The following is a 23,701-nucleotide window of genomic DNA, read 5'->3' on the forward strand; positions in this document are numbered from 1 at the left end:
GGAGAGGTCTACAGGAGAGGTCAGGTGATTACTACAGGAGAGGTCTACAGGAGAGGTCAAGTGACTACTAAAGGAGAGGTCTACAGGAGAGGTCAGGTGACTACTTCAGGAGAGGTCAGGTGACTACTAAAGGAGATGTCTACAGGAGAGGTCAGGTGATTACTTAAGGAGAGGTCTACAGGAGAGGTCAGGTGACTACTAAAGGAGAGGTCTACAGGAGAGGTCAGGTGACTACTAAAGGAGATGTCTACAGGAGAGGTCAGGTGACTACTAAACGAGAGGTCTACAGGAGAGGTCAGGTGACTACTAAAGGAGAGGTCTACAGGAGGGGTCAGGTGACTACTAAAGGAGAGGTCTACAGGAGAGGTCAGGTGACTACTAAAGGAGAGGCCTACAGGAGAGGTCAGGTGACTACTAAAGGAGAGGTCTACAGGAGAGGTCAGGTGATTACTACAGGATAGGTCTACAGGAGAGGTCAGGTGATTACTACAGGAGAGGTCTACAGGAGAGGTCCGGTGACTACTACAGGATAGGTCTACAGGAGAGGTCAGGTGATTACTACAGGAGAGGTCTACATGAGAGGTCAGGTGATTACTACAGGAGAGGTCTGCAGGAGAGGTCAGGTGATTACTGAAGTAGAGGTCTACAGGAGAGGTCAGGTGATTACTAAAGGAGAGGTCTACAGGAGAGGTCAGCTGACTACTAAAGGAGAGGTCTACAGGAGAGGTCAGGTGATTACTGAAGTAAAGGTCTACAGGAGAGGTCAGGTGATTACTACAGGAGAGGTCTACAGGAGAGGTCAGGTGACTACTACAGGAGAGGGTCTACAGGAGAGGTCAGGTGACAACTAAAGGAGAGGTCTACAGAAGAGGTCAGGTGACTACTAAAGGAGAGGTCTACAGGAGGGGTCAGGTGACTACTAAAGGAGAGGTCTACAGGAGAGGTCAGGTGACTACTAAAGGAGAGGCCTACAGGAGAGGTCAGGTGACTACTAAAGGAGAGGTCTACAGGAGAGGTCAGGTGATTACTACAGGATAGGTCTACAGGAGAGGTCAGGTGATTACTACAGGATAGGTCTACAGGAGAGGTCCGGTGACTACTACAGGAGAGGTCTACAGGAGAGGTCAGGTGATTACTACAGGAGAAGTCTACAGGAGAGGTCAGGTGACTACTACAGGAGAGGTCTATAGGAGAGGTCAGGTGATTACTAAAGTAGAGGTCTACAGGAGAGGTCAGGTGATTACTAAAGGAGAGGTCTACAGGAGAGGTCAGGTGACTACTACAGGAGAGGTCTACAGGAGAGGTCAGGTGACTACTACAGGAGAGGTCAGGTGATTACTACAGGAGAGGTCAGGTGACTACTGTAGGAAAGGTCTACAGGAGAGGTCAGGTGACTACTGTAGGAAAGGTCTATAGGAGAGGTCAGGTGATTACTAAAGGAGAGGTCTACAGGAGAGGCCAGCTGACTACTAAAGGAGAGGTCTACATGAGAGGTCAGGTGACTACTACAGGAGAGGTCTACAGGAGAGGTCAGGTGACTACTACAGGAGATGTCTACAGGAGAGGTCAGGTGATTACTAAATGAGAGGTCTACAGGAGAGGTCAGGTGACTACTAAAGGAGATGTCTACAGGAGAGGTCAGGTGACTACTAAAGGAGAGGTCTACAGGAGAGGTCAGGTGACTACTAAAGGAGATGTCTACAGGAGAGGTCAGGTGACTACTAAACGAGAGGTCTACAGCAGAGGTCAGGTGACTACTAAAGGAGAGGTCTACAGGAGAGGTCAGGTGATTACTACAGGAGAGGTCTATAGGAGAGGTCAGGTGACTACTAAAGGAAAGGTCTACAGGAGAGGTCAGGTGACTACTAAAGGAGAGGTCTACAGGAGGTCAGGTGACTACTAAAGGAGAGGTCTACAGGAGAGGTCAGGTGACTACTAAAGGAGAGGTCTACAGGAGAGGTCAGGTGATTACTACAGGAGAGGTCTACAGGAGAGGTCAGGTGACTACTAAAGGAGAGGTCTACAGGAGAGGTCAGGTGACTATTACAGGAGAGGTCAGGTGACTACTAAAGGAGATGTCTACAGGAGAGGTCAGGTGATTACTAAAGGAGAGGTCTACAGGAGAGGTCAGGTGACTACTAAAGGAGAGGTCTACATGAGAGGTCAGGTGATTACTAAAGGAGATGTCTACAGGAGAGGTCAGGTGACTACTAAAGGAGAGGTCTACAGGAGAGGTCAGGTGACTACTAAAGGAGATGTCTACAGGAGAGGTCAGGTGACTACTAAAGGAGAGGTCTACAGGAGAGGTCAGGTGACTACTAAAGGAGATGTCTACAGGAGAGGTCAGGTGACTACTAAAGGAGAGGTCTACAGGAGAGGTCAGGTGATTACTACAGGAGAGGTCAGGTGATTACTACAGGTGATTACTACAGGAGAGGTCAGGTGATTACTACAGGAGAGGTCTATAGGAGAGGTCAGGTGACTACTAAAGGAGAGGTCTACAGGAGAGGTCAGGTGATTACTACAGGAGAGGTCTACAGGAGAGGTCAAGTGACTACTAAAGGAGAGGTCTACAGGAGAGGTCAGGTGACTACTTCAGGAGAGGTCAGGTGACTACTAAAGGAGATGTCTACAGGAGAGGTCAGGTGATTACTTAAGGAGAGGTCTACAGGAGAGGTCAGGTGACTACTAAAGGAGAGGCCTACAGGAGAGGTCAGGTGACTTCTAAAGGAGAGGTCTACAGGAGAGGTCAGGTGATTACTACAGGAGAGGTCTACAGGAGAGGTCAGGTGACTACTAAAGGAGAGGTCTACAGGAGGTCAGGTGACTACTAAAGGAGAGGTCTACAGGAGGTCAGGTGACTACTAAAGGAGAGGTCTACAGGAGAGGTCAGGTGACTACTAAAGGAGAGGTCTACAGGAGAGGTCAGGTGATTACTACAGGAGAGGTCTACAGGAGAGGTCAAGTGACTACTAAAGGAGAGGTCTACAGGAGAGGTCAGGTGACTACTTCAGGAGAGGTCAGGTGACTACTAAAGGAGATGTCTACAGGAGAGGTCAGGTGATTACTTAAGGAGAGGTCTACAGGAGAGGTCAGGTGACTACTAAAGGAGAGGTCTACAGGAGAGGTCAGGTGACTACTAAAGGAGATGTCTACAGGAGAGGTCAGGTGACTACTAAACGAGAGGTCTACAGGAGAGGTCAGGTGACTACTAAAGGAGAGGTCTACAGGAGGGGTCAGGTGACTACTAAAGGAGAGGTCTACAGGAGAGGTCAGGTGACTACTAAAGGAGAGGCCTACAGGAGAGGTCAGGTGACTACTAAAGGAGAGGTCTACAGGAGAGGTCAGGTGATTACTACAGGATAGGTCTACAGGAGAGGTCAGGTGATTACTACAGGAGAGGTCTACAGGAGAGGTCCGGTGACTACTACAGGATAGGTCTACAGGAGAGGTCAGGTGATTACTACAGGAGAGGTCTACATGAGAGGTCAGGTGATTACTACAGGAGAGGTCTGCAGGAGAGGTCAGGTGATTACTGAAGTAGAGGTCTACAGGAGAGGTCAGGTGATTACTAAAGGAGAGGTCTACAGGAGAGGTCAGCTGACTACTAAAGGAGAGGTCTACAGGAGAGGTCAGGTGATTACTGAAGTAAAGGTCTACAGGAGAGGTCAGGTGATTACTACAGGAGAGGTCTACAGGAGAGGTCAGGTGACTACTACAGGAGAGGGTCTACAGGAGAGGTCAGGTGACAACTAAAGGAGAGGTCTACAGAAGAGGTCAGGTGACTACTAAAGGAGAGGTCTACAGGAGGGGTCAGGTGACTACTAAAGGAGAGGTCTACAGGAGAGGTCAGGTGACTACTAAAGGAGAGGCCTACAGGAGAGGTCAGGTGACTACTAAAGGAGAGGTCTACAGGAGAGGTCAGGTGATTACTACAGGATAGGTCTACAGGAGAGGTCAGGTGATTACTACAGGATAGGTCTACAGGAGAGGTCCGGTGACTACTACAGGAGAGGTCTACAGGAGAGGTCAGGTGATTACTACAGGAGAAGTCTACAGGAGAGGTCAGGTGACTACTACAGGAGAGGTCTATAGGAGAGGTTAGGTGATTACTAAAGTAGAGGTCTACAGGAGAGGTCAGGTGATTACTAAAGGAGAGGTCTACAGGAGAGGTCAGGTGACTACTACAGGAGAGGTCTACAGGAGAGGTCAGGTGACTACTACAGGAGAGGTCAGGTGATTACTACAGGAGAGGTCAGGTGACTACTGTAGGAAAGGTCTACAGGAGAGGTCAGGTGACTACTGTAGGAAAGGTCTATAGGAGAGGTCAGGTGATTACTAAAGGAGAGGTCTACAGGAGAGGCCAGCTGACTACTAAAGGAGAGGTCTACATGAGAGGTCAGGTGACTACTACAGGAGAGGTCTACAGGAGAGGTCAGGTGACTACTACAGGAGATGTCTACAGGAGAGGTCAGGTGATTACTAAATGAGAGGTCTACAGGAGAGGTCAGGTGACTACTAAAGGAGATGTCTACAGGAGAGGTCAGGTGACTACTAAAGGAGAGGTCTACAGGAGAGGTCAGGTGACTACTAAAGGAGATGTCTACAGGAGAGGTCAGGTGACTACTAAACGAGAGGTCTACAGCAGAGGTCAGGTGACTACTAAAGGAGAGGTCTACAGGAGAGGTCAGGTGATTACTACAGGAGAGGTCTATAGGAGAGGTCAGGTGACTACTAAAGGAAAGGTCTACAGGAGAGGTCAGGTGACTACTAAAGGAGAGGTCTACAGGAGGTCAGGTGACTACTAAAGGAGAGGTCTACAGGAGAGGTCAGGTGACTACTAAAGGAGAGGTCTACAGGAGAGGTCAGGTGATTACTACAGGAGAGGTCTACAGGAGAGGTCAGGTGACTACTAAAGGAGAGGTCTACAGGAGAGGTCAGGTGACTATTACAGGAGAGGTCAGGTGACTACTAAAGGAGATGTCTACAGGAGAGGTCAGGTGATTACTAAAGGAGAGGTCTACAGGAGAGGTCAGGTGACTACTAAAGGAGAGGTCTACATGAGAGGTCAGGTGATTACTAAAGGAGATGTCTACAGGAGAGGTCAGGTGACTACTAAAGGAGAGGTCTACAGGAGAGGTCAGGTGACTACTAAAGGAGATGTCTACAGGAGAGGTCAGGTGACTACTAAAGGAGAGGTCTACAGGAGAGGTCAGGTGACTACTAAAGGAGATGTCTACAGGAGAGGTCAGGTGACTACTAAAGGAGAGGTCTACAGGAGAGGTCAGGTGATTACTACAGGAGAGGTCAGGTGATTACTACAGGAGAGGTCTATAGGAGAGGTCAGGTGACTACTAAAGGAGAGGTCTACAGGAGAGGTCAGGTGATTACTACAGGAGAGGTCTACAGGAGAGGTCAGGTGACTACTAAAGGAGAGGTCTACAGGAGGTCAGGTGACTACTAAAGGAGAGGTCTACAGGAGGTCAGGTGACTACTAAAGGAGAGGTCTACAGGAGAGGTCAGGTGACTACTAAAGGAGAGGTCTACAGGAGAGGTCAGGTGATTACTACAGGAGAGGTCTACAGGAGAGGTCAAGTGACTACTAAAGGAGAGGTCTACAGGAGAGGTCAGGTGACTACTTCAGGAGAGGTCAGGTGACTACTAAAGGAGATGTCTACAGGAGAGGTCAGGTGATTACTTAAGGAGAGGTCTACAGGAGAGGTCAGGTGACTACTAAAGGAGAGGTCTACAGGAGAGGTCAGGTGACTACTAAAGGAGATGTCTACAGGAGAGGTCAGGTGACTACTAAACGAGAGGTCTACAGGAGAGGTCAGGTGACTACTAAACATGAGGTCTACAGGAGAGGTCAGGTGACTACTAAAGGAGAGGTCTACAGGAGAGGTCAGGTGACTACTAAAGGAGAGGTCTACAGGAGAGGTCAGGTGATTACTACAGGAGAGGTCAGGTGACTACTAAAGGAGAGGCCTACAGGAGAGGTCAGGTGACTTCTAAAGGAGAGGTCTACAGGAGAGGTCAGGTGACTACTAAAGGAGAGGTCTACAGGAGAGGTCAGGTGACTACTAAAGGAGAGGTCTACAGGAGAGGTCAGGTGACTACTAAAGGAGAGGTCTACAGGAGAGGTCAGGTGACTACTAAAGGAGAGGTCTACAGGAGAGGTCAGGTGACTACTAAAGGAGAGGTCTACAGGAGAGGTCAGGTGACTACTAAAGGAGAGGTCTACAGGAGAGGTCAGGTGACTACTAAAGGAGAGGTCTACAGGAGAGGTCAGGTGACTACTAAAGGAGAGGTCTACAGGAGAGGTCAGGTGACTACTAAAGGAGAGGTCTACAGGAGAGGTCAGGTGACTACTAAAGGAGAGGTCTACAGGAGAGGTCAGGTGATTACTACAGGAGAGGTCTATAGGAGAGGTCAGGTGATTACTACAGGAGAGGTCAGGTGGCTACTAAAGGAGAGGTCTACAGGAGAGGTCAGGTGACTACTAAAGGAGAGGTCTACAGGAGAGGTCAGGTGACTACTAAAGGAGAGGTCTACGGGAGAGGTCAGGTGACTACTAAAGGAGAGGTCTACAGGAGAGGTCAGGTGACTACTAAAGGAGAGGTCTACAGGAGAGGTCAGGTGACTACTAAAGGAGAGGTCTACAGGAGAGGTCAGGTGACTACTAAAGGAGAGGTCTACAGGAGAGGTCAGGTGATTACTAAAGGAGAGGTCTACAGGAGAGGTCAGGTGACTACTTCAGGAGAGGTCAGGTGACTACTAAAGGAGATGTCTACAGGAGAGGTCAGGTGATTACTTAAGGAGAGGTCTACAGGAGAGGTCAGGTGACTACTAAAGGAGAGGTCTACAGGAGAGGTCAGGTGACTACTAAAGGAGATGTCTACAGGAGAGGTCAGGTGACTACTAAACGAGAGGTCTACAGGAGAGGTCAGGGGACTACTAAACGAGAGGTCTACAGGAGAGGTCAGGTGACTACTAAAGGAGAGGTCTACAGGAGAGGTCAGGTGACTACTAAAGGAGAGGTCTACAGGAGAGGTCAGGTGATTACTACAGGAGAGGTCAGGTGACTACTAAAGGAGAGGCCTACAGGAGAGGTCAGGTGACTTCTAAAGGAGAGGTCTACAGGAGAGGTCAGGTGACTACTAAAGGAGAGGTCTACAGGAGAGGTCAGGTGACTACTAAAGGAGAGGTCTACAGGAGAGGTCAGGTGATTACTACAGGAGAGGTCTATAGGAGAGGTCAGGTGATTACTACAGGAGAGGTCAGGTGGCTACTAAAGGAGAGGCCTACAGGAGAGGTCAGGTGACTTCTAAAGGAGAGGTCTACAGGAGAGGTCAGGTGACTACTAAAGGAGAGGTCTACAGGAGAGGTCAGGTGACTACTAAAGGAGAGGTCTACAGGAGAGGTCAGGTGACTACTAAAGGAGAGGTCTACAGGAGAGGTCAGGTGACTACTAAAGGAGAGGTCTACAGGAGAGGTCAGGTGATTACTAAAGGAGATGTCTACAGGAGAGGTCAGGTGACTACTAAACGAGAGGTCTACAGGAGAGGTCAGGTGACTACTAAACGAGAGGTCTACAGGAGAGGTCAGGTGATTACTACAGGAGAGGTCAGGTGACTACTAAAGGAGAGGCCTACAGGAGAGGTCAGGTGACTTCTAAAGGAGAGGTCTACAGGAGAGGTCAGGTGACTACTAAAGGAGAGGTCTACAGGAGAGGTCAGGTGACTACTAAAGGAGAGGTCTACAGGAGAGGTCAGGTGACTACTAAAGGAGAGGTCTACAGGAGAGGTCAGGTGACTACTAAAGGAGAGGTCTACAGGAGAGGTCAGGTGACTACTAAAGGAGAGGTCTACAGGAGAGGTCAGGTGACTACTAAAGGAGAGGTCTACAGGAGAGGTCAGGTGACTACTAAAGGAGAGGTCTACAGGAGAGGTCAGGTGATTACTAAAGGAGAGGTCTACAGGAGAGGTCAGGTGACTACTAAAGGAGAGGTCTACAGGAGAGGTCAGGTGATTATTAAAGGAGAGGTCTACAGGAGAGGTAAGGAGACTACTAAAGGAGAGGTCTACAGGAGAGGTCAGGTGACTACTAAAGGAGAGGTCTACAGGAGAGGTCAGGTGATTACTAAAGGAGAGGTCTACAGGAGAGGTCAGGTGATTACTAAAGGAGAGGTCTACAGGAGAGGTCAGGTGACTACTAAAGGAGAGGTCTACAGGAGAGGTCAGGTGATTACTAAAGGAGAGGTCTACAGGAGAGGTCAGGTGATTACTAAAGGAGAGGTCTACAGGAGAGGTCAGGTGACTACTATACAGCACAAGTGACTCCGGTAGCATCTATGTAAAAACTGACGTTGTATAAAACGGTCTCCACGGTAACCGCTCAATGACCAATCACGTCTTTCATTTCACGTCACCTGATACAGCCGCATTTTCGCGTAGACGCATTCTGGCCTCGGAGCGTCACCGTGTCCTAGTAACGAAAAAGGCACTTCCGGTCACATGTCGCGCTTTGGGCCCACGGTATCCAAGCAACGAGATATCAACTTCCGGTCAGAGCAACAACGCGTTGGCAGGTAGGTAGTTAGTGTGAAATGTTTCACTGTATGTGATGTCGGAATATATCGTGTGTTTACCCAACTGTGTGAGAGAAAAAGTGGAGGGATTTTCACACAACAACCAATCACAGCTCAGCTAATAAGCTCTGGTAAAGTGAAAGCTGAGCTGTGATTGGTCGATGTGGGAAAATCTCTCTCACAGTTTGATAAATCTGGGCCACAGTGTCTACTACATGTATGTCCCCCATATACAGTGTCTACTACATGTATACCCCCATATACAGTGTCTACTACATGTATACCCCCATATACAGTGTCTACTACATGTATGTCCCCCATATACAGTGTCTACTACATGTATGTCCCCCATATACAGTGTCTTCTACATGTATACCCCCATATACAGTGTCTACTACATGTATACCCCCATATACAGTGTCTACTACATGTATGTCCCCCATATACAGTGTCTACTACATGTATACCCCCATATACAGTGTCTACTACATGTATGTCCCCCATATACAGTGTCTACTACATGTATGTCCCCCATATACAGTGTCTACTACATGTATGTCCCCCATATACAGTGTCTACTACATGTATGTCCCCCATATACAGTGTCTACTACATGTATGTCCCCCATATACAGTGTCTACTACATGTATGTCCCCCATATACAGTGTCTACTACATGTATGTCCCCCATATACAGTGTCTACTACATGTATGTCCCCCATATACAGTGTCTACTACATGTATGTCCCCCCATATACAGTGTCTACTACATGTATGTCCCCCATATACAGTGTCTACTACATGTATACCCCCATATACAGTGTGTACTACACGTATGTCCCCCATATACAGTGTCTACTACACGTATGTCCCCCATATACAGTGTCTACTACATGTATGCCCCCCATATACAGTGTCTACTACATGTATGTCCTCCATATACAGTGTCTACTACATGTATGTCCCCCATATACAGTGTCTACTACACGTATGTCCCCCATATACAGTGTCTACTACATGTATGCCCCCCATATACAGTGTCTACTACATGTATACCCCCATATACAGTGTCTACTACATGTATACCCCCATATACAGTGTCTACTACATGTATGTCCCCCATATACAGTGTCTACTACATGTATGTCCCCCATATACAGTGTCTACTACATGTATGCCCCGCATATACAGTGTCTACTACATGTATGTCCCCATATACAGTGTCTACTACATGTATGTCCCCCATATACAGTGTCTACTACATGTATGTCCCCCATATACAGTGTCTACTACATGTATGTCCCCCATATACAGTGTCTACTACATGTATGTCCCCCATATACAGTGTCTACTACATGTATGCCCCCCATATACAGTGTCTACTACATGTATGCCCCCCATATACAGTGTCTACTACATGTATGTCCCCCATATACAGTGTCTACTACATGTATGTCCCCCATATACAGTGTCTACTACATGTATGTCCCCCATATACAGTGTCTACTACATGTATGTCCCCCATATACAGTGTCTACTACATGTATGTCCCCCATATACAGTGTCTCTTACATGTATGTCCCCCATATACAGTGTCTACTACATGTATGTCCCCCATATACAGTGTCTACTACATGTATACCCCCATATACAGTGCCTACTACATGTATGTCCCCAATATACAGTGTCTACTACATGTATGTCCCCCATATACAGTGTCTACTACATGTATGCCCCCCATATACAGTGTCTACTACATGTATGTCCTCCATATACAGTGTCTACTACATGTATGTCCTCCATATACAGTGTCTACTACATGTATGTCCCCATATACAGTGTCTACTACATGTATGCCTCCCATATACAGTGTCTACTACATGTATACCCCCATATACAGTGTCTACTACATGTATACCCCCATATACAGTGTCTACTACATGTATACCCCCATATACAGTGTGTACTACATGTATACCCCCATATACAGTGTCTACTACATGTATACCCCCATATACAGTGTCTACTACATGTATACCCCCATATACAGTGCCTACTTCATGTATGTCCCCCATATACAGTGTGTACTACATGTATGTCCCCCATATACAGTGTCTACTACATGTATGCCCCCCATATACAGTGTCTACTACATGTATGTCCTCCATATACAGTGTCTACTACATGTATGTCCCCCATATACAGTGTCTACTACATGTATGTCCCCCATATACAGTGTCTACTACATGTATGTCCCCCATATACAGTGTCTACTACATGTATGTCCTCCATATACAGTGTCTACTACATGTATGCCCCCCATATACAGTGTCTACTACATGTATACCCCCATATACAGTGTCTACTACATGTATACCCCCATATACAGTGTCTAATACATGTATGTCCCCCATATACAGTGTCTACTACATGTATGTCCTCCATATACAGTGTCTACTACATGTATGCCCCCCATATACAGTGTCTACTACATGTATGCCCCCCATATACAGTGTCTACTACATGTATACCCCCATATACAGTGTCTACTACATGTATGTCCCCCATATACAGTGTCTACTACATGTATGTCCCCCATATACAGTGTGTACTACATGTATGTCCCCCATATACAGTGTCTACTACATGTATGTCCCCCATATACAGTGTCTACTACATGTATGTCCCCCATATACAGTGTCTACTACATGTATGTCCCCCATATACAGTGTCTACTACATGTATGTCCTCCATATACAGTGTCTACTACATGTATGTCCCCCATATACAGTGTCTACTACATGTATGTCCTCCATATACAGTGTCTACTACATGTATGTCCCCCATATACAGTGTCTACTACATGTATGTCCTCCATATACAGTGCGTACTACATGTATGTCCCCCATATACTGTGTCTTCTACATGTATACCCCCATATACAGTGTCTACTACATGTATGTCCCCCATATACAGTGTCTACTACATGTATGTCCCCCATATACAGTGTCTACTACATGTATGTCCCCCATATACAGTGTCTACTACATGTATGTCCCCCATATACAGTGTCTACTACATGTATGTCCTCCATATACAGTGTCTACCACATGTATGTCCCCCATATACAGTGTCTACTACATGTATGTCCCCCCATATACAGTGTCTACTACATGTATACCCCCATATACAGTGCCTACTACATGTATGTCCCCCATATACAGTGTGTACTACATGTATGTCCCCCATATACAGTGTCTACTACATGTATGTCCCCCATATACAGTGTCTACCACATGTATGTCCTCCATATACAGTGTCTACCACATGTATGTCCCCCATATACAGTGTCTCCTACATGTATGTCCTCCATATACAGTGTCTACTACATGTATGTCCCCCGATATACAGTGTCTACTACATGTATGTCCCCCATATACAGTGTGTACTACATGTATGTTCCCCATATACAGTGTGTACTACATGTATGTCCGCCATATACAGTGTCTACTACATGTATGTCCCCCATATACAGTGTATACTACATGTATGTCCCCCATATACAGTGTCTACTACATGTATGTCCCCCATATACAGTGTCTACTACATGTATGTCCTCCATATACAGTGTCTCCTACATGTATGTGCCCCATATACAGTGTGTACTACATGTATGTCCCCCATATACAGTGTGTACTACATGTATGTCCCCCATATACAGTGTCTACTACATGTATGTCCCCCATATACAGTGTCTCCTACATGTATGTCCCCCATATACAGTGTCTCCTACATGCATGTCCCCCATATACAGTGCCTACTACATGTATGTCCCCCATATACAGTGTGTACTACATGTATGTCCTCCATATACAGTGTGTACTACATGTATGTCCTCCATATACAGTGTGTACTACATGTATGTCCTCCATATACAGTGTCTACTACATGTATGTCCCCCATATACAGTGCCTACTACATGTATGTCCCCCATATACAGTGTGTACTACATGTATGTCCCCCATATACAGTGCGTACTACATGTATGTCCCCCATATACAGTGCCTACTACATGTATGTCCTCCATATACAGTGTGTACTACATGTGTGTCCCCCATATACAGTGTCTACTACATGTATGTCCCCCATATACAGTGTCTACTACATGTATGTCCTCCATATACAGTGCGTACTACATGTATGTCCCCCATATACTGTGTCTTCTACATGTATACCCCCATATACAGTGTCTACTACATGTATGTCCCCCATATACAGTGTCTACTACATGTATGTCCCCCATATACAGTGTCTACTACATGTATGTCCCCCATATACAGTGTCTACTACATGTATGTCCCCCATATACAGTGTCTACTACATGTATGTCCTCCATATACAGTGTCTACCACATGTATGTCCCCCATATACTGTGTCTACCACATGTATGTCCCCCCATATACAGTGTCTACTACATGTATACCCCCATATACAGTGCCTACTACATGTATGTCCCCCATATACAGTGTGTACTACATGTATGTCCCCCATATACAGTGTCTACTACATGTATGTCCCCCATATACAGTGTCTACCACATGTATGTCCTCCATATACAGTGTCTACCACATGTATGTCCCCCATATACAGTGTCTCCTACATGTATGTCCTCCATATACAGTGTCTACTACATGTATGTCCCCCGATATACAGTGTCTACTACATGTATGTCCCCCATATACAGTGTGTACTACATGTATGTCCCCCATATACAGTGTGTACTACATGTATGTCCGCCATATACAGTGTCTACTACATGTATGTCCCCCATATACAGTGTATACTACATGTATGTCCCCCATATACAGTGTCTACTACATGTATGTCCCCCATATACAGTGTCTACTACATGTATGTCCTCCATATACAGTGTCTCCTACATGTATGTGCCCCATATACAGTGTGTACTACATGTATGTCCCCCATATACAGTGTGTACTACATGTATGTCCCCCATATACAGTGTCTACTACATGTATGTCCCCCATATACAGTGTCTCCTACATGTATGTCCCCCATATACAGTGTCTCCTACATGCATGTCCCCCATATACAGTGCCTACTACATGTATGTCCCCCATATACAGTGTGTACTACATGTATGTCCTCCATATACAGTGTGTACTACATGTATGTCCTCCATATACAGTGTGTACTACATGTATGTCCTCCATATACAGTGTCTACTACATGTATGTCCCCCATATACAGTGCCTACTACATGTATGTCCCCCATATACAGTGTGTACTACATGTATGTCCCCCATATACAGTGCGTACTACATGTATGTCCCCCATATACAGTGCCTACTACATGTATGTCCTCCATATACAGTGTGTACTACATGTATGTCCCCCATATACAGTGCCTACTACATGTATGTCCTCCATATACAGTGTGTACTACATGTATGTCCTCCATATACAGTGTCTACTACATGTATGTCCCCCATATACAGTGCCTACTACATGTATGTCCCCCATATACAGTGCCTACTACATGTATGTCCCCCATATACAGTGTGTACTACATGTATGTCCCCCATATACAGTGCGTACTACATGTATGTCCCCCATATACAGTGTCTACTACATGTATGTCCCCCATATACAGTGTCTACTACATGTATGTCCCCCCATATACAGTGTCTACTACATGTATGTCCTCCATATACAGTGTCTACTACATGTATGTCCCCCATATACAGTGTGTACTACATGTATGTCCCCCATATACAGTGTCTACTACATGTATGTCCCCCATATACAGTGTCTACTACATGTATGTCCCCCCATATACAGTGTCTACTACATGTATGTCCTCCATATACAGTGTCTACTACATGTATGTCCCCCATATACAGTGTGTACTACATGTATGTCCCCCATATACAGTGCCTACTACATGTATGTCCCCCATATACAGTGTCTACTACATGTATGTCCCCCATATACAGTGTCTACTACATGTATGTCCTCCATATACAGTGTCTACTACATGTATGTCCCCCATATACAGTGTGTACTACATGTATACCCCCCATATACAGTGCCTACTACATGTATGTCCCCCATATACAGTGTCTACTACATGTATGTCCCCCATATACAGTGTCTACTACATGTATGTCCTCCATATACAGTGTCTACTACATGTATGTCCCCCATATACAGTGTGTACTACATGTATGTCCCCCATATACAGTGCGTACTACATGTATGTCCCCCGATATACAGTGTCTACTACATGTATATCCTTACATATACAGTGTCTACTACATGTATGTCCCCCATATACAGTGTCTACTACATGTATGTCCTCCATATACAGTGTCTACTACATGTATGCCCCCCATATACAGTGTCTACTACATGTATACCCCCATATACAGTGTCTACTACATGTATGCCCCCCATATACAGTGTCTACTACATGTATGCCCCCCATATACAGTGTCTACTACATGTATACCCCCATATACAGTGTCTACTACATGTATGTCCCCCATATACAGTGTCTACTACATGTATGTCCCCCATATACAGTGTGTACTACATGTATGTCCCCCATATACAGTGTCTACTACATGTATGTCCCCCATATACAGTGTCTACTACATGTATGTCCCCCATATGCAGTGTCTACTACATGTATGTCCCCCATATACAGTGTCTACTACATGTATGTCCTCCATATACAGTGTCTACTACATGTATGTCCCCCATATACAGTGTCTACTACATGTATGTCCTCCATATACAGTGCGTACTACATGTATGTCCCCCATATACAGTGTCTACTACATGTATACCCCCATATACAGTGTCTACTACATGTATGTCCCCCATATACAGTGTCTACTACATGTATGTCCCCCATATACAGTGTCTACTACATGTATGTCCCCCATATACAGTGTCTACTACATGTATGTCCCCCATATACAGTGTCTACTACATGTATGTCCTCCATATACAGTGTCTACCACATGTATGTCCCCCATATACAGTGTCTACTACATGTATGTCCCCCCATATACAGTGTCTACTACATGTATACCCCCATATACAGTGCCTACTACATGTATGTCCCCCATATACAGTGTGTACTACATGTATGTCCCCCATATACAGTGTCTACTACATGTATGTCCCCCATATACAGTGTCTACTACATGTATGTCCTCCATATACAGTGTCTACCACATGTATGTCCCCCATATACAGTGTCTCCTACATGTATGTCCTCCATATACAGTGTCTACTACATGTATGTCCCCCGATATACAGTGTCTACTACATGTATGTCCCCCATATACAGTGTGTACTACATGTATGTCCCCCATATACAGTGTGTACTACATGTATGTCCGCCATATACAGTGTCTACTACATGTATGTCCCCCATATACAGTGTCTACTACATGTATGTCCCCCATATACAGTGTCTACTACATGTATGTCCCCCATATACAGTGTCTACTACATGTATGTCCTCCATATACAGTGTCTACTACATGTATGTCCTCCATATACAGTGTCTCCTACATGTATGTGCCCCATATACAGTGTGTACTACATGTATGTCCCCCATATACAGTGTGTACTACATGTATGTCCCCCATATACAGTGTCTACTACATGTATGTCCCCCATATACAGTGTCTCCTACATGTATGTCCCCCATATACAGTGCCTACTACATGTATGTCCCCCATATACAGTGTGTACTACATGTATGTCCTCCATATACAGTGTGTACTACATGTATGTCCTCCATATACAGTGTGTACTACATGTATGTCCTCCATATACAGTGTGTACTACATGTATGTCCCCCATATACAGTGTCTCCTACATGCATGTCCCCCATATACAGTGCCTACTACATGTATGTCCCCCATATACAGTGTGTACTACATGTATGTCCTCCATATACAGTGTGTACTACATGTATGTCCTCCATATACAGTGTGTACTACATGTATGTCCTCCATATACAGTGTCTACTACATGTATGTCCCCCATATACAGTGCCTACTACATGTATGTCCCCCATATACAGTGTGTACTACATGTATGTCCCCCATATACAGTGCGTACTACATGTATGTCCCCCATATACAGTGCCTACTACATGTATGTCCTCCATATACAGTGTGTACTACATGTATGTCCCCCATATACAGTGCCTACTACATGTATGTCCTCCATATACAGTGTGTACTACATGTATGTCCTCCATATACAGTGTCTACTACATGTATGTCCCCCATATACAGTGCCTACTACATGTATGTCCCCCATATACAGTGCCTACTACATTTATGTCCCCCATATACAGTGTGTACTACATGTATGTCCCCCATATACAGTGCGTACTACATGTATGTCCCCCATATACAGTGTCTACTACATGTATGTCCTCCATATACAGTGTCTACTACATGTATGTCCCCCATATACAGTGTCTACTACATGTATGTCCCCCATATACAGTGTGTACTACACGTATGTCCCCCATATACAGTGTCTACTACATGTATGTCCCCCATATACAGTGCCTACTACATGTATCTCCTCCATATACAGTGTCTCCTACACGTATGTCCCCCATATACAGTGTCTACTACACGTATGTCCCCCATATACAGTGTCTACTACATGTATGTCCCCCATATACAGTGTCTACTACATGTATGCCCCCCATATACTGTGTCTTCTACATGTATGTCCTCCATATACAGTGTCTACTACATGTATGTCCTCCATATACAGTGTCTACTACATGTATGTCCCCTTATACAGTGTCTACTACATGTATGTCCCCCATATACAGTGTCTACTACATGTATGTCCCCCATATACAGTGTCTACTACATGTAGGTCCACCATATACAGTGTCTACTACATGTATGCCCCCCATATACAGTGTCTACTACATGTATACCCCCATATACAGTGTCTACTACATGTATGTCCCCCATATACAGTGTCTACTACATGTATGTCCCCCATATACAGTGTCTACTACATGTATGTCCCCCATATACAGTGTCTACTACATGTATGTCCCCCATATACAGTGTCTACTACACGTATGTCCCCCATATACAGTGTCTACTACATGTATGTCCCCCATATACAGTGCCTACTACATGTATGTCCCCCATATACAGTGTCTACTACATGTATGTCCCCCATATACAGTGTCTACTACATGTATGTCCCCCATATACAGTGTCTACTACATGTATGTCCCCCATATACAGTGTCTACTACATGTATACCCCCATATACAGTGTCTGCTACATGTATGTCCCCCATATACAGTGTCTACTACATGTATACCCCCATATACAGTGTCTACTACATGTATACCCCCATATACAGTGTCTACTACATGTATGTCCCCCATATACAGTGTCTGCTACATGTATGTCCCCCATATACAGTGTCTACTACATGTATACCCCCATATACAGTGTCTACTACATGTATACCCCCATATACAGTGTCTACTACATGTATGTCCCCCATATACAGTGTCTACTACATGTATGTCCCCCATATACAGTGTCTACTACATGTATACCCCCATATACAGTGTCTACTACATGTATGTCCCCCATATACAGTGTCTACTACATGTATGTCCCCCATATACAGTGTCTGCTACATGTATGTCCCCCATATACAGTGTCTACTACATGTATACCCCCATATACAGTGTCTACTACATGTATACCCCCATATACAGTGTCTACTACATGTATGTCCCCCATATTCAGTGTCTACTACATGTATGTCCCCCATATACAGTGTCTACTACATGTATACCCCCATATACAGTGTCTACTACATGTATGTCCCCCATATACAGTGTCTACTACATGTATGTCCCCCATATACAGTGTCTACTACATGTATGTCCCCCATATACAGTGTCTACTACATGTATGTCCTCCCATATACAGTGTCTACTACATGTATACCCCCATATACAGTGTCTATTAACATGCCGCCCATATAAAGTTGTCTGGTTTTGACAGATCTGTAATTCTGAGCTTCTCCTTCTTTTAGGTTTTATTCAGCTTTATCCATCGTATAGACCGGACCATGCCGCACAGAGCCAAGCAGGTAACAGTCAGGGTGATGTGGGTGCTGGGCAGACAAAACCGAACATAATGTCTCCGTACTTCATGTGAGATATATATATTATACTCTGATAAACTATACATATCAGTGACCTCCCTGTATACCCATCAGTGACCTCCCTATATACCATGAGAACCTCCTCATCTACAACTATAGCCACTCCATCTGTATCCCATATACCCATCAGTGACCTCCCTATATACCCAGAACCTCCTCATCTACAACTAGAGCCGCTCCATCTGTATCCCATATACCCATCAGTGACCTCCCTATATACCCAGAACATCTCATCTACAACTAGAGCCGCTCCATCTGTATCCCTTATACCCATCAGTGACCTCCCTATATACCCAGAACATCTCATCTACAACTAGAGCCGCTCCATCTGTATCCCACATACCCATCAGTGACCTCCCTATATACCCATCAGTGACCTCCCTATATACCCATCAGTGACCTCCCTATATACCCATCAGTGACCTCCCTATATACCCAGAACCTCACATCTACAACTAGAGCCGCTCCATCTGTATCCCATATACCCATCAGTGACCTCCCTTTATACCCATCAGTGACCTCCCTATATACCCATCAGTGACCTCCCTATATACCCAGAACCTCCTCATCTACAACTAGAGCCGCTCCATCTGTATCCCATATACCCATCAGTGACCTCCCTATATACCCAGAACCTCACATCTACAACTAGAGCCGCTCCATCTGTATCCCATATACCCATCAGTGACCTCACTATATACCCAGAGCCTCCTCATCTACAACTAGAGCCGCTCCATCTGTATCCCATATACCCATCAGTGACCTCCCTATATATCCAGAACCTCACATCTACAACTAGAGCCGCTCCATCTGTATCCCATATACCCATCAGTGACCTCCCTTTATACCCATCAGTGACCTCCCTATATACCCATCAGTGACCTCCCTATATACCCAGAACCTCACATCTACAACTAGAGCCGCTCCATCTGTATCCCATATACCCATCAGTGACCTCCCTATATACTCATCAGTGACCTCCCTATATACCCATCAGTGACCTCCCTATATACCCAGAACCTCCTCATCTACAACTAGAGCCGCTCCATCTGTATCCCATATACCCATCAGTGACCTCCCTATATACCCATCAGTGACCTCCCTATATACCCAGAACCTCACATCTACAACTAGAGCCGCTCCATCTGTATGCCATATACCCATCAGTGACCTCCCTATATACCCAGAACCTCACATCTACAACTAGAGCCGCTCCATCTGTATACCATATACCCATCAGTGACCTCCCTATATACCCATCAGTTACCTCACTATATACCCAGAACCTCCTCATCTACAACTAGAGCCACTCCATCTGTATCCCATATACCCATCAGTGACCTCCCTATATACTTATCAGTGACCTCCCTATATACCCAGAACCTTCTCATCTACAACTAGAGCCGCTCCATCTGTATCCCATATACCCATCAGTGACCTCTCTATATACCCAGAACCTCCTCATCTACAACTAGAGCCGCTCCATCTGTATCCCATATACCCATCAGTGACCTCCCTATATACCCAGAACCTTCTCATCTACAACTAGAGCCGCTCCATCTGTATCCCATATACCCATCAGTGACCTCTCTATATACCCAGAACATCTCATCTACAACTAGAGCCGCTCCATCTGTATCCCATATACCCATCAGTGACCTCCCTATATACCCAGAACCTCTCATCTACAACTAGAGCCGCTCCATCTGTATCCCATATACCCATCAGTGACCTCCCTATATACCCATAACCTCACATCTACAACTAGAGCCGCTCCATCTGTATCCCATATACCCATCAGTGACCTCCCTATATGCCCAGAACCTCTCATCTACAACTAGAGCCGCTCCATCTGTATCCCATATACCCATCAGTGACCTCCCTATATACCCAGAACATCTCATCTACAACTAGAGCCGCTCCATCTGTATCCCATATACCCATCAGTGACCTCCCTATATACCCAGAACCTCTCATCTACAACTAGAGCCGCTCCATCTGTATCCCATATACCCATCAGTGACCTCCCTATATACCCATAACCTCACATCTACAACTAGAGCCGCTTCATCTGTATCCCATATACCCATCAGTGACCTCCCTATATACCCAGAACATCTCATCTACAACTAGAGCCGCTCCATCTGTATCCCTTATACCCATCAGTGACCTCCCTATATACCCAGAACATCTCATCTACAACTAGAGCCGCTCCATCTGTATCCCATATACCCATCAGTGACCTCCCTATATACCCAGGACATCTAATCTACAACTAGAGCCGCTCCATCTGTATCCCATATACCCATCAGTGACCTCCCTATATACCCAGAACCTCCTCATCTACAACTAGAGCCGCTCCATCTGTATCCCATATACCCATCAGTGACCTCCCTATATACCCAGAACCTCTCATCTACAACTAGAGCCGCTCCATCTGTATCCCATATACCCATCAGTGACCTCCCTATATACCCAGAACATCTCATCTACAACTAGAGCCGCTCCATCTGTATCCCATATACCCATCAGTGACCTCCTTATATACCCAGAACCTCCTCATCTACAACTAGAGCCGCTCCATCTGTATCCCGTATACCCATCAGTGACATCCCTATATACCATGAGAACCTCTCATCTACAACTAGAGCCGCTCCATCTGTATCCCATATACCCATCAGTGACCTCCCTATATACCATGAGAACCTCCTCATCTACAACTAGAGCCGCTCCATCTGTATCCCATATACCCATCAGTGACCTCCCTATATACCATGAGAACCTCCTCATCTACAACTAGAGCCGCTCCATCTGTATACCATATACCCATCAGTGACCTCCCTATATACCCAGAACCTCTTCATCTACAAGTAGAGCCGCTCCATCTGTATCCCATATACCCATCAGTGACCTCCCTATATACCGAGAACCTCCTCATCTACAACTAGAGCCACTCCATCTGTATCCCATATACCCATCAGTGACCTCCCTATATACCCAGAACCTCTCATCTACAACTAGAGCCGCTCCATCTGTATCCCATATACCCATCAGTGACCTCCCTATATACCCAGAACCTCTCATCTACAACTAGAGCCGCTCCATCTGTATCCCATATACCCATCAGTGACCTCCCTATATACCGAGAACCTCCTCATCTACAACTAGAGCAGCTCCATCTGTATCCCGTATACCCATCAGTGAACTCCCTGTATACCCAGAACCTCCTCATCTACAACTAGAGCCGCTCCATCTGTATCCCATATACCCATCAGTGACCTCCCTGTATACCCAGAACCTCTCATCTACAACTAGAGCCGCTCCATCTGTATCCCGTATACCCATCAGTGATCTCCCTGTATACCCATCAGTGAACTCCCTATATACCCATCAGTGACCTCCCTGTATACCCATCAGTGAACTCCCTATATACCCATCAGTGACCTCCCTATATACCCAGAACATCTCATCTACAACTAGAGCCGCTCCATCTGTATCCCATATACCCATCAGTGACCTCCCTATATACCGAGAACCTCCTCATCTACAACTAGAGCCGCTCCACCTGTATCCCATATACCCATCAGTGACCTCCCTGTATACCCAGAACCTCTCATCTACAACTAGAGCCGCTCCATCTGTATCCCATATTCCCATCAGTGACCTCCCTATATACCCAGAACATCTCATCTACAACTAGAGCCGCTCCATCTGTATACCATATACCCATCAGTGACCTCCCTATATACCGAGAACATCTCATCTACAACTAGAGCCTCCCTCTCTACTCTGGAACTAGATCCTTCCTATTTCCATCTATTAGGTCCATTATCTGTATCTAGAGTATTTATCTAGATCATCTCCATATCTAGAACCTTGGTCCACCATGTTCCCTATATTCATTTACACTTCTTTCTAGAAGCTCCTCAGTCTATGCATCTAGAACCTCTTTAGCTCATCTAGATTGTTTATCACAATCTAGAACCTTTTTTGTCCCGGATTTCCCTCTTAAATCTTCGTCTTCCTCGTCTCAATCTAAATCCTCCATCTCTTGTCTTCTTCTTTTTTTTACTCATAACTTTCCCCACCATATGTGCTCTTTCGTATCTTCCTCTAGAACCAATCCATTTTAAGTGACAGAACCTCCTTATGTCCATCTAGAACCCCTTTCCCCACCTTCTTTGATACCCTTAATCTTCATCTGGCTCTTCGTCCCTCTGTGCTGACTCATTACTATTCTCTCTCTACAGGGTGTCGCTCCAGTTCAGATTCAGAAGCAGAATGTCTCCAAGCCGATGAAGACCCTCGCCAGGAGAAGGGTGAGGACATGTCTCTGTGGACTTGGGTCCTGCTCCTGTACTCTGTGTGCAACAAGGATATTAGGAGGCAAATGCTATAAAATAGAATGCGTCCTTATTAAAGGAGAGCTCCACTGGGAAAAACTGCTGCACTGTGGTATACCTGATGCATGGACTGAGGGGCGGGGCCTTATGCAAGTATTCTTAAGGGCGGAGCTTGATGCAGGGATTCTGAGGGGTGCGGCATGACACAGGGATTCTTAAGGGGGGTATGACACAGGGATTCTTGGGGCCACGGCATGACACAGGGATTCTAAGGGGCGGGGCATGACATGGATTCTCAGGAGTGGGTCATGACACAGGGATGCTGAGGGGTGGGTCATGACACAGGGATTCTCAGGGGCAGGACATGACAGAGATTCTGAGTGTTCGGGTATAACACAGGGATGCTGAGAGGTGGGGCATGACACAGAGATTCTCAGGGGGGGCATGACACAGAGATTCTCAGGGGCGGGATATCACAGGGATTCTCAGGGCGGGCA

At 45.7% G+C, this 23,701-nt stretch overlaps 1 protein-coding gene across 2 annotated transcripts in view; it reads left to right on the forward strand.

Moving 5' to 3' along the window:
• Positions 1-8,481: 8,481 nt before the first annotated feature.
• DNAI1 (dynein axonemal intermediate chain 1) overlaps positions 8,482-23,701 on the forward strand; it is a 201,856-nt gene continuing 186,636 nt past the window's right edge. Inside the window, exons 1-3 of one of the 2 annotated variants that reach the window (XM_056552268.1) lie at positions 8,482-8,587; positions 18,730-18,786; positions 23,112-23,180. In XM_056552268.1, coding sequence (XP_056408243.1) covers positions 18,766-18,786; positions 23,112-23,180 — 90 coding nt within the window. In that variant the 5' untranslated portion in view covers positions 8,482-8,587; positions 18,730-18,765. Of the gene's footprint in view, positions 8,592-18,729; positions 18,787-23,111; positions 23,181-23,701 lie in introns of both variants that reach the window. The other variant, XM_056552269.1, reaches the window with a different exon arrangement.

This window comes from Hyla sarda, unplaced genomic scaffold, assembly GCF_029499605.1.
Source record: "Hyla sarda isolate aHylSar1 unplaced genomic scaffold, aHylSar1.hap1 scaffold_149, whole genome shotgun sequence".
NCBI classification, from domain to species: Eukaryota; Metazoa; Chordata; class Amphibia; order Anura; family Hylidae; genus Hyla; species Hyla sarda.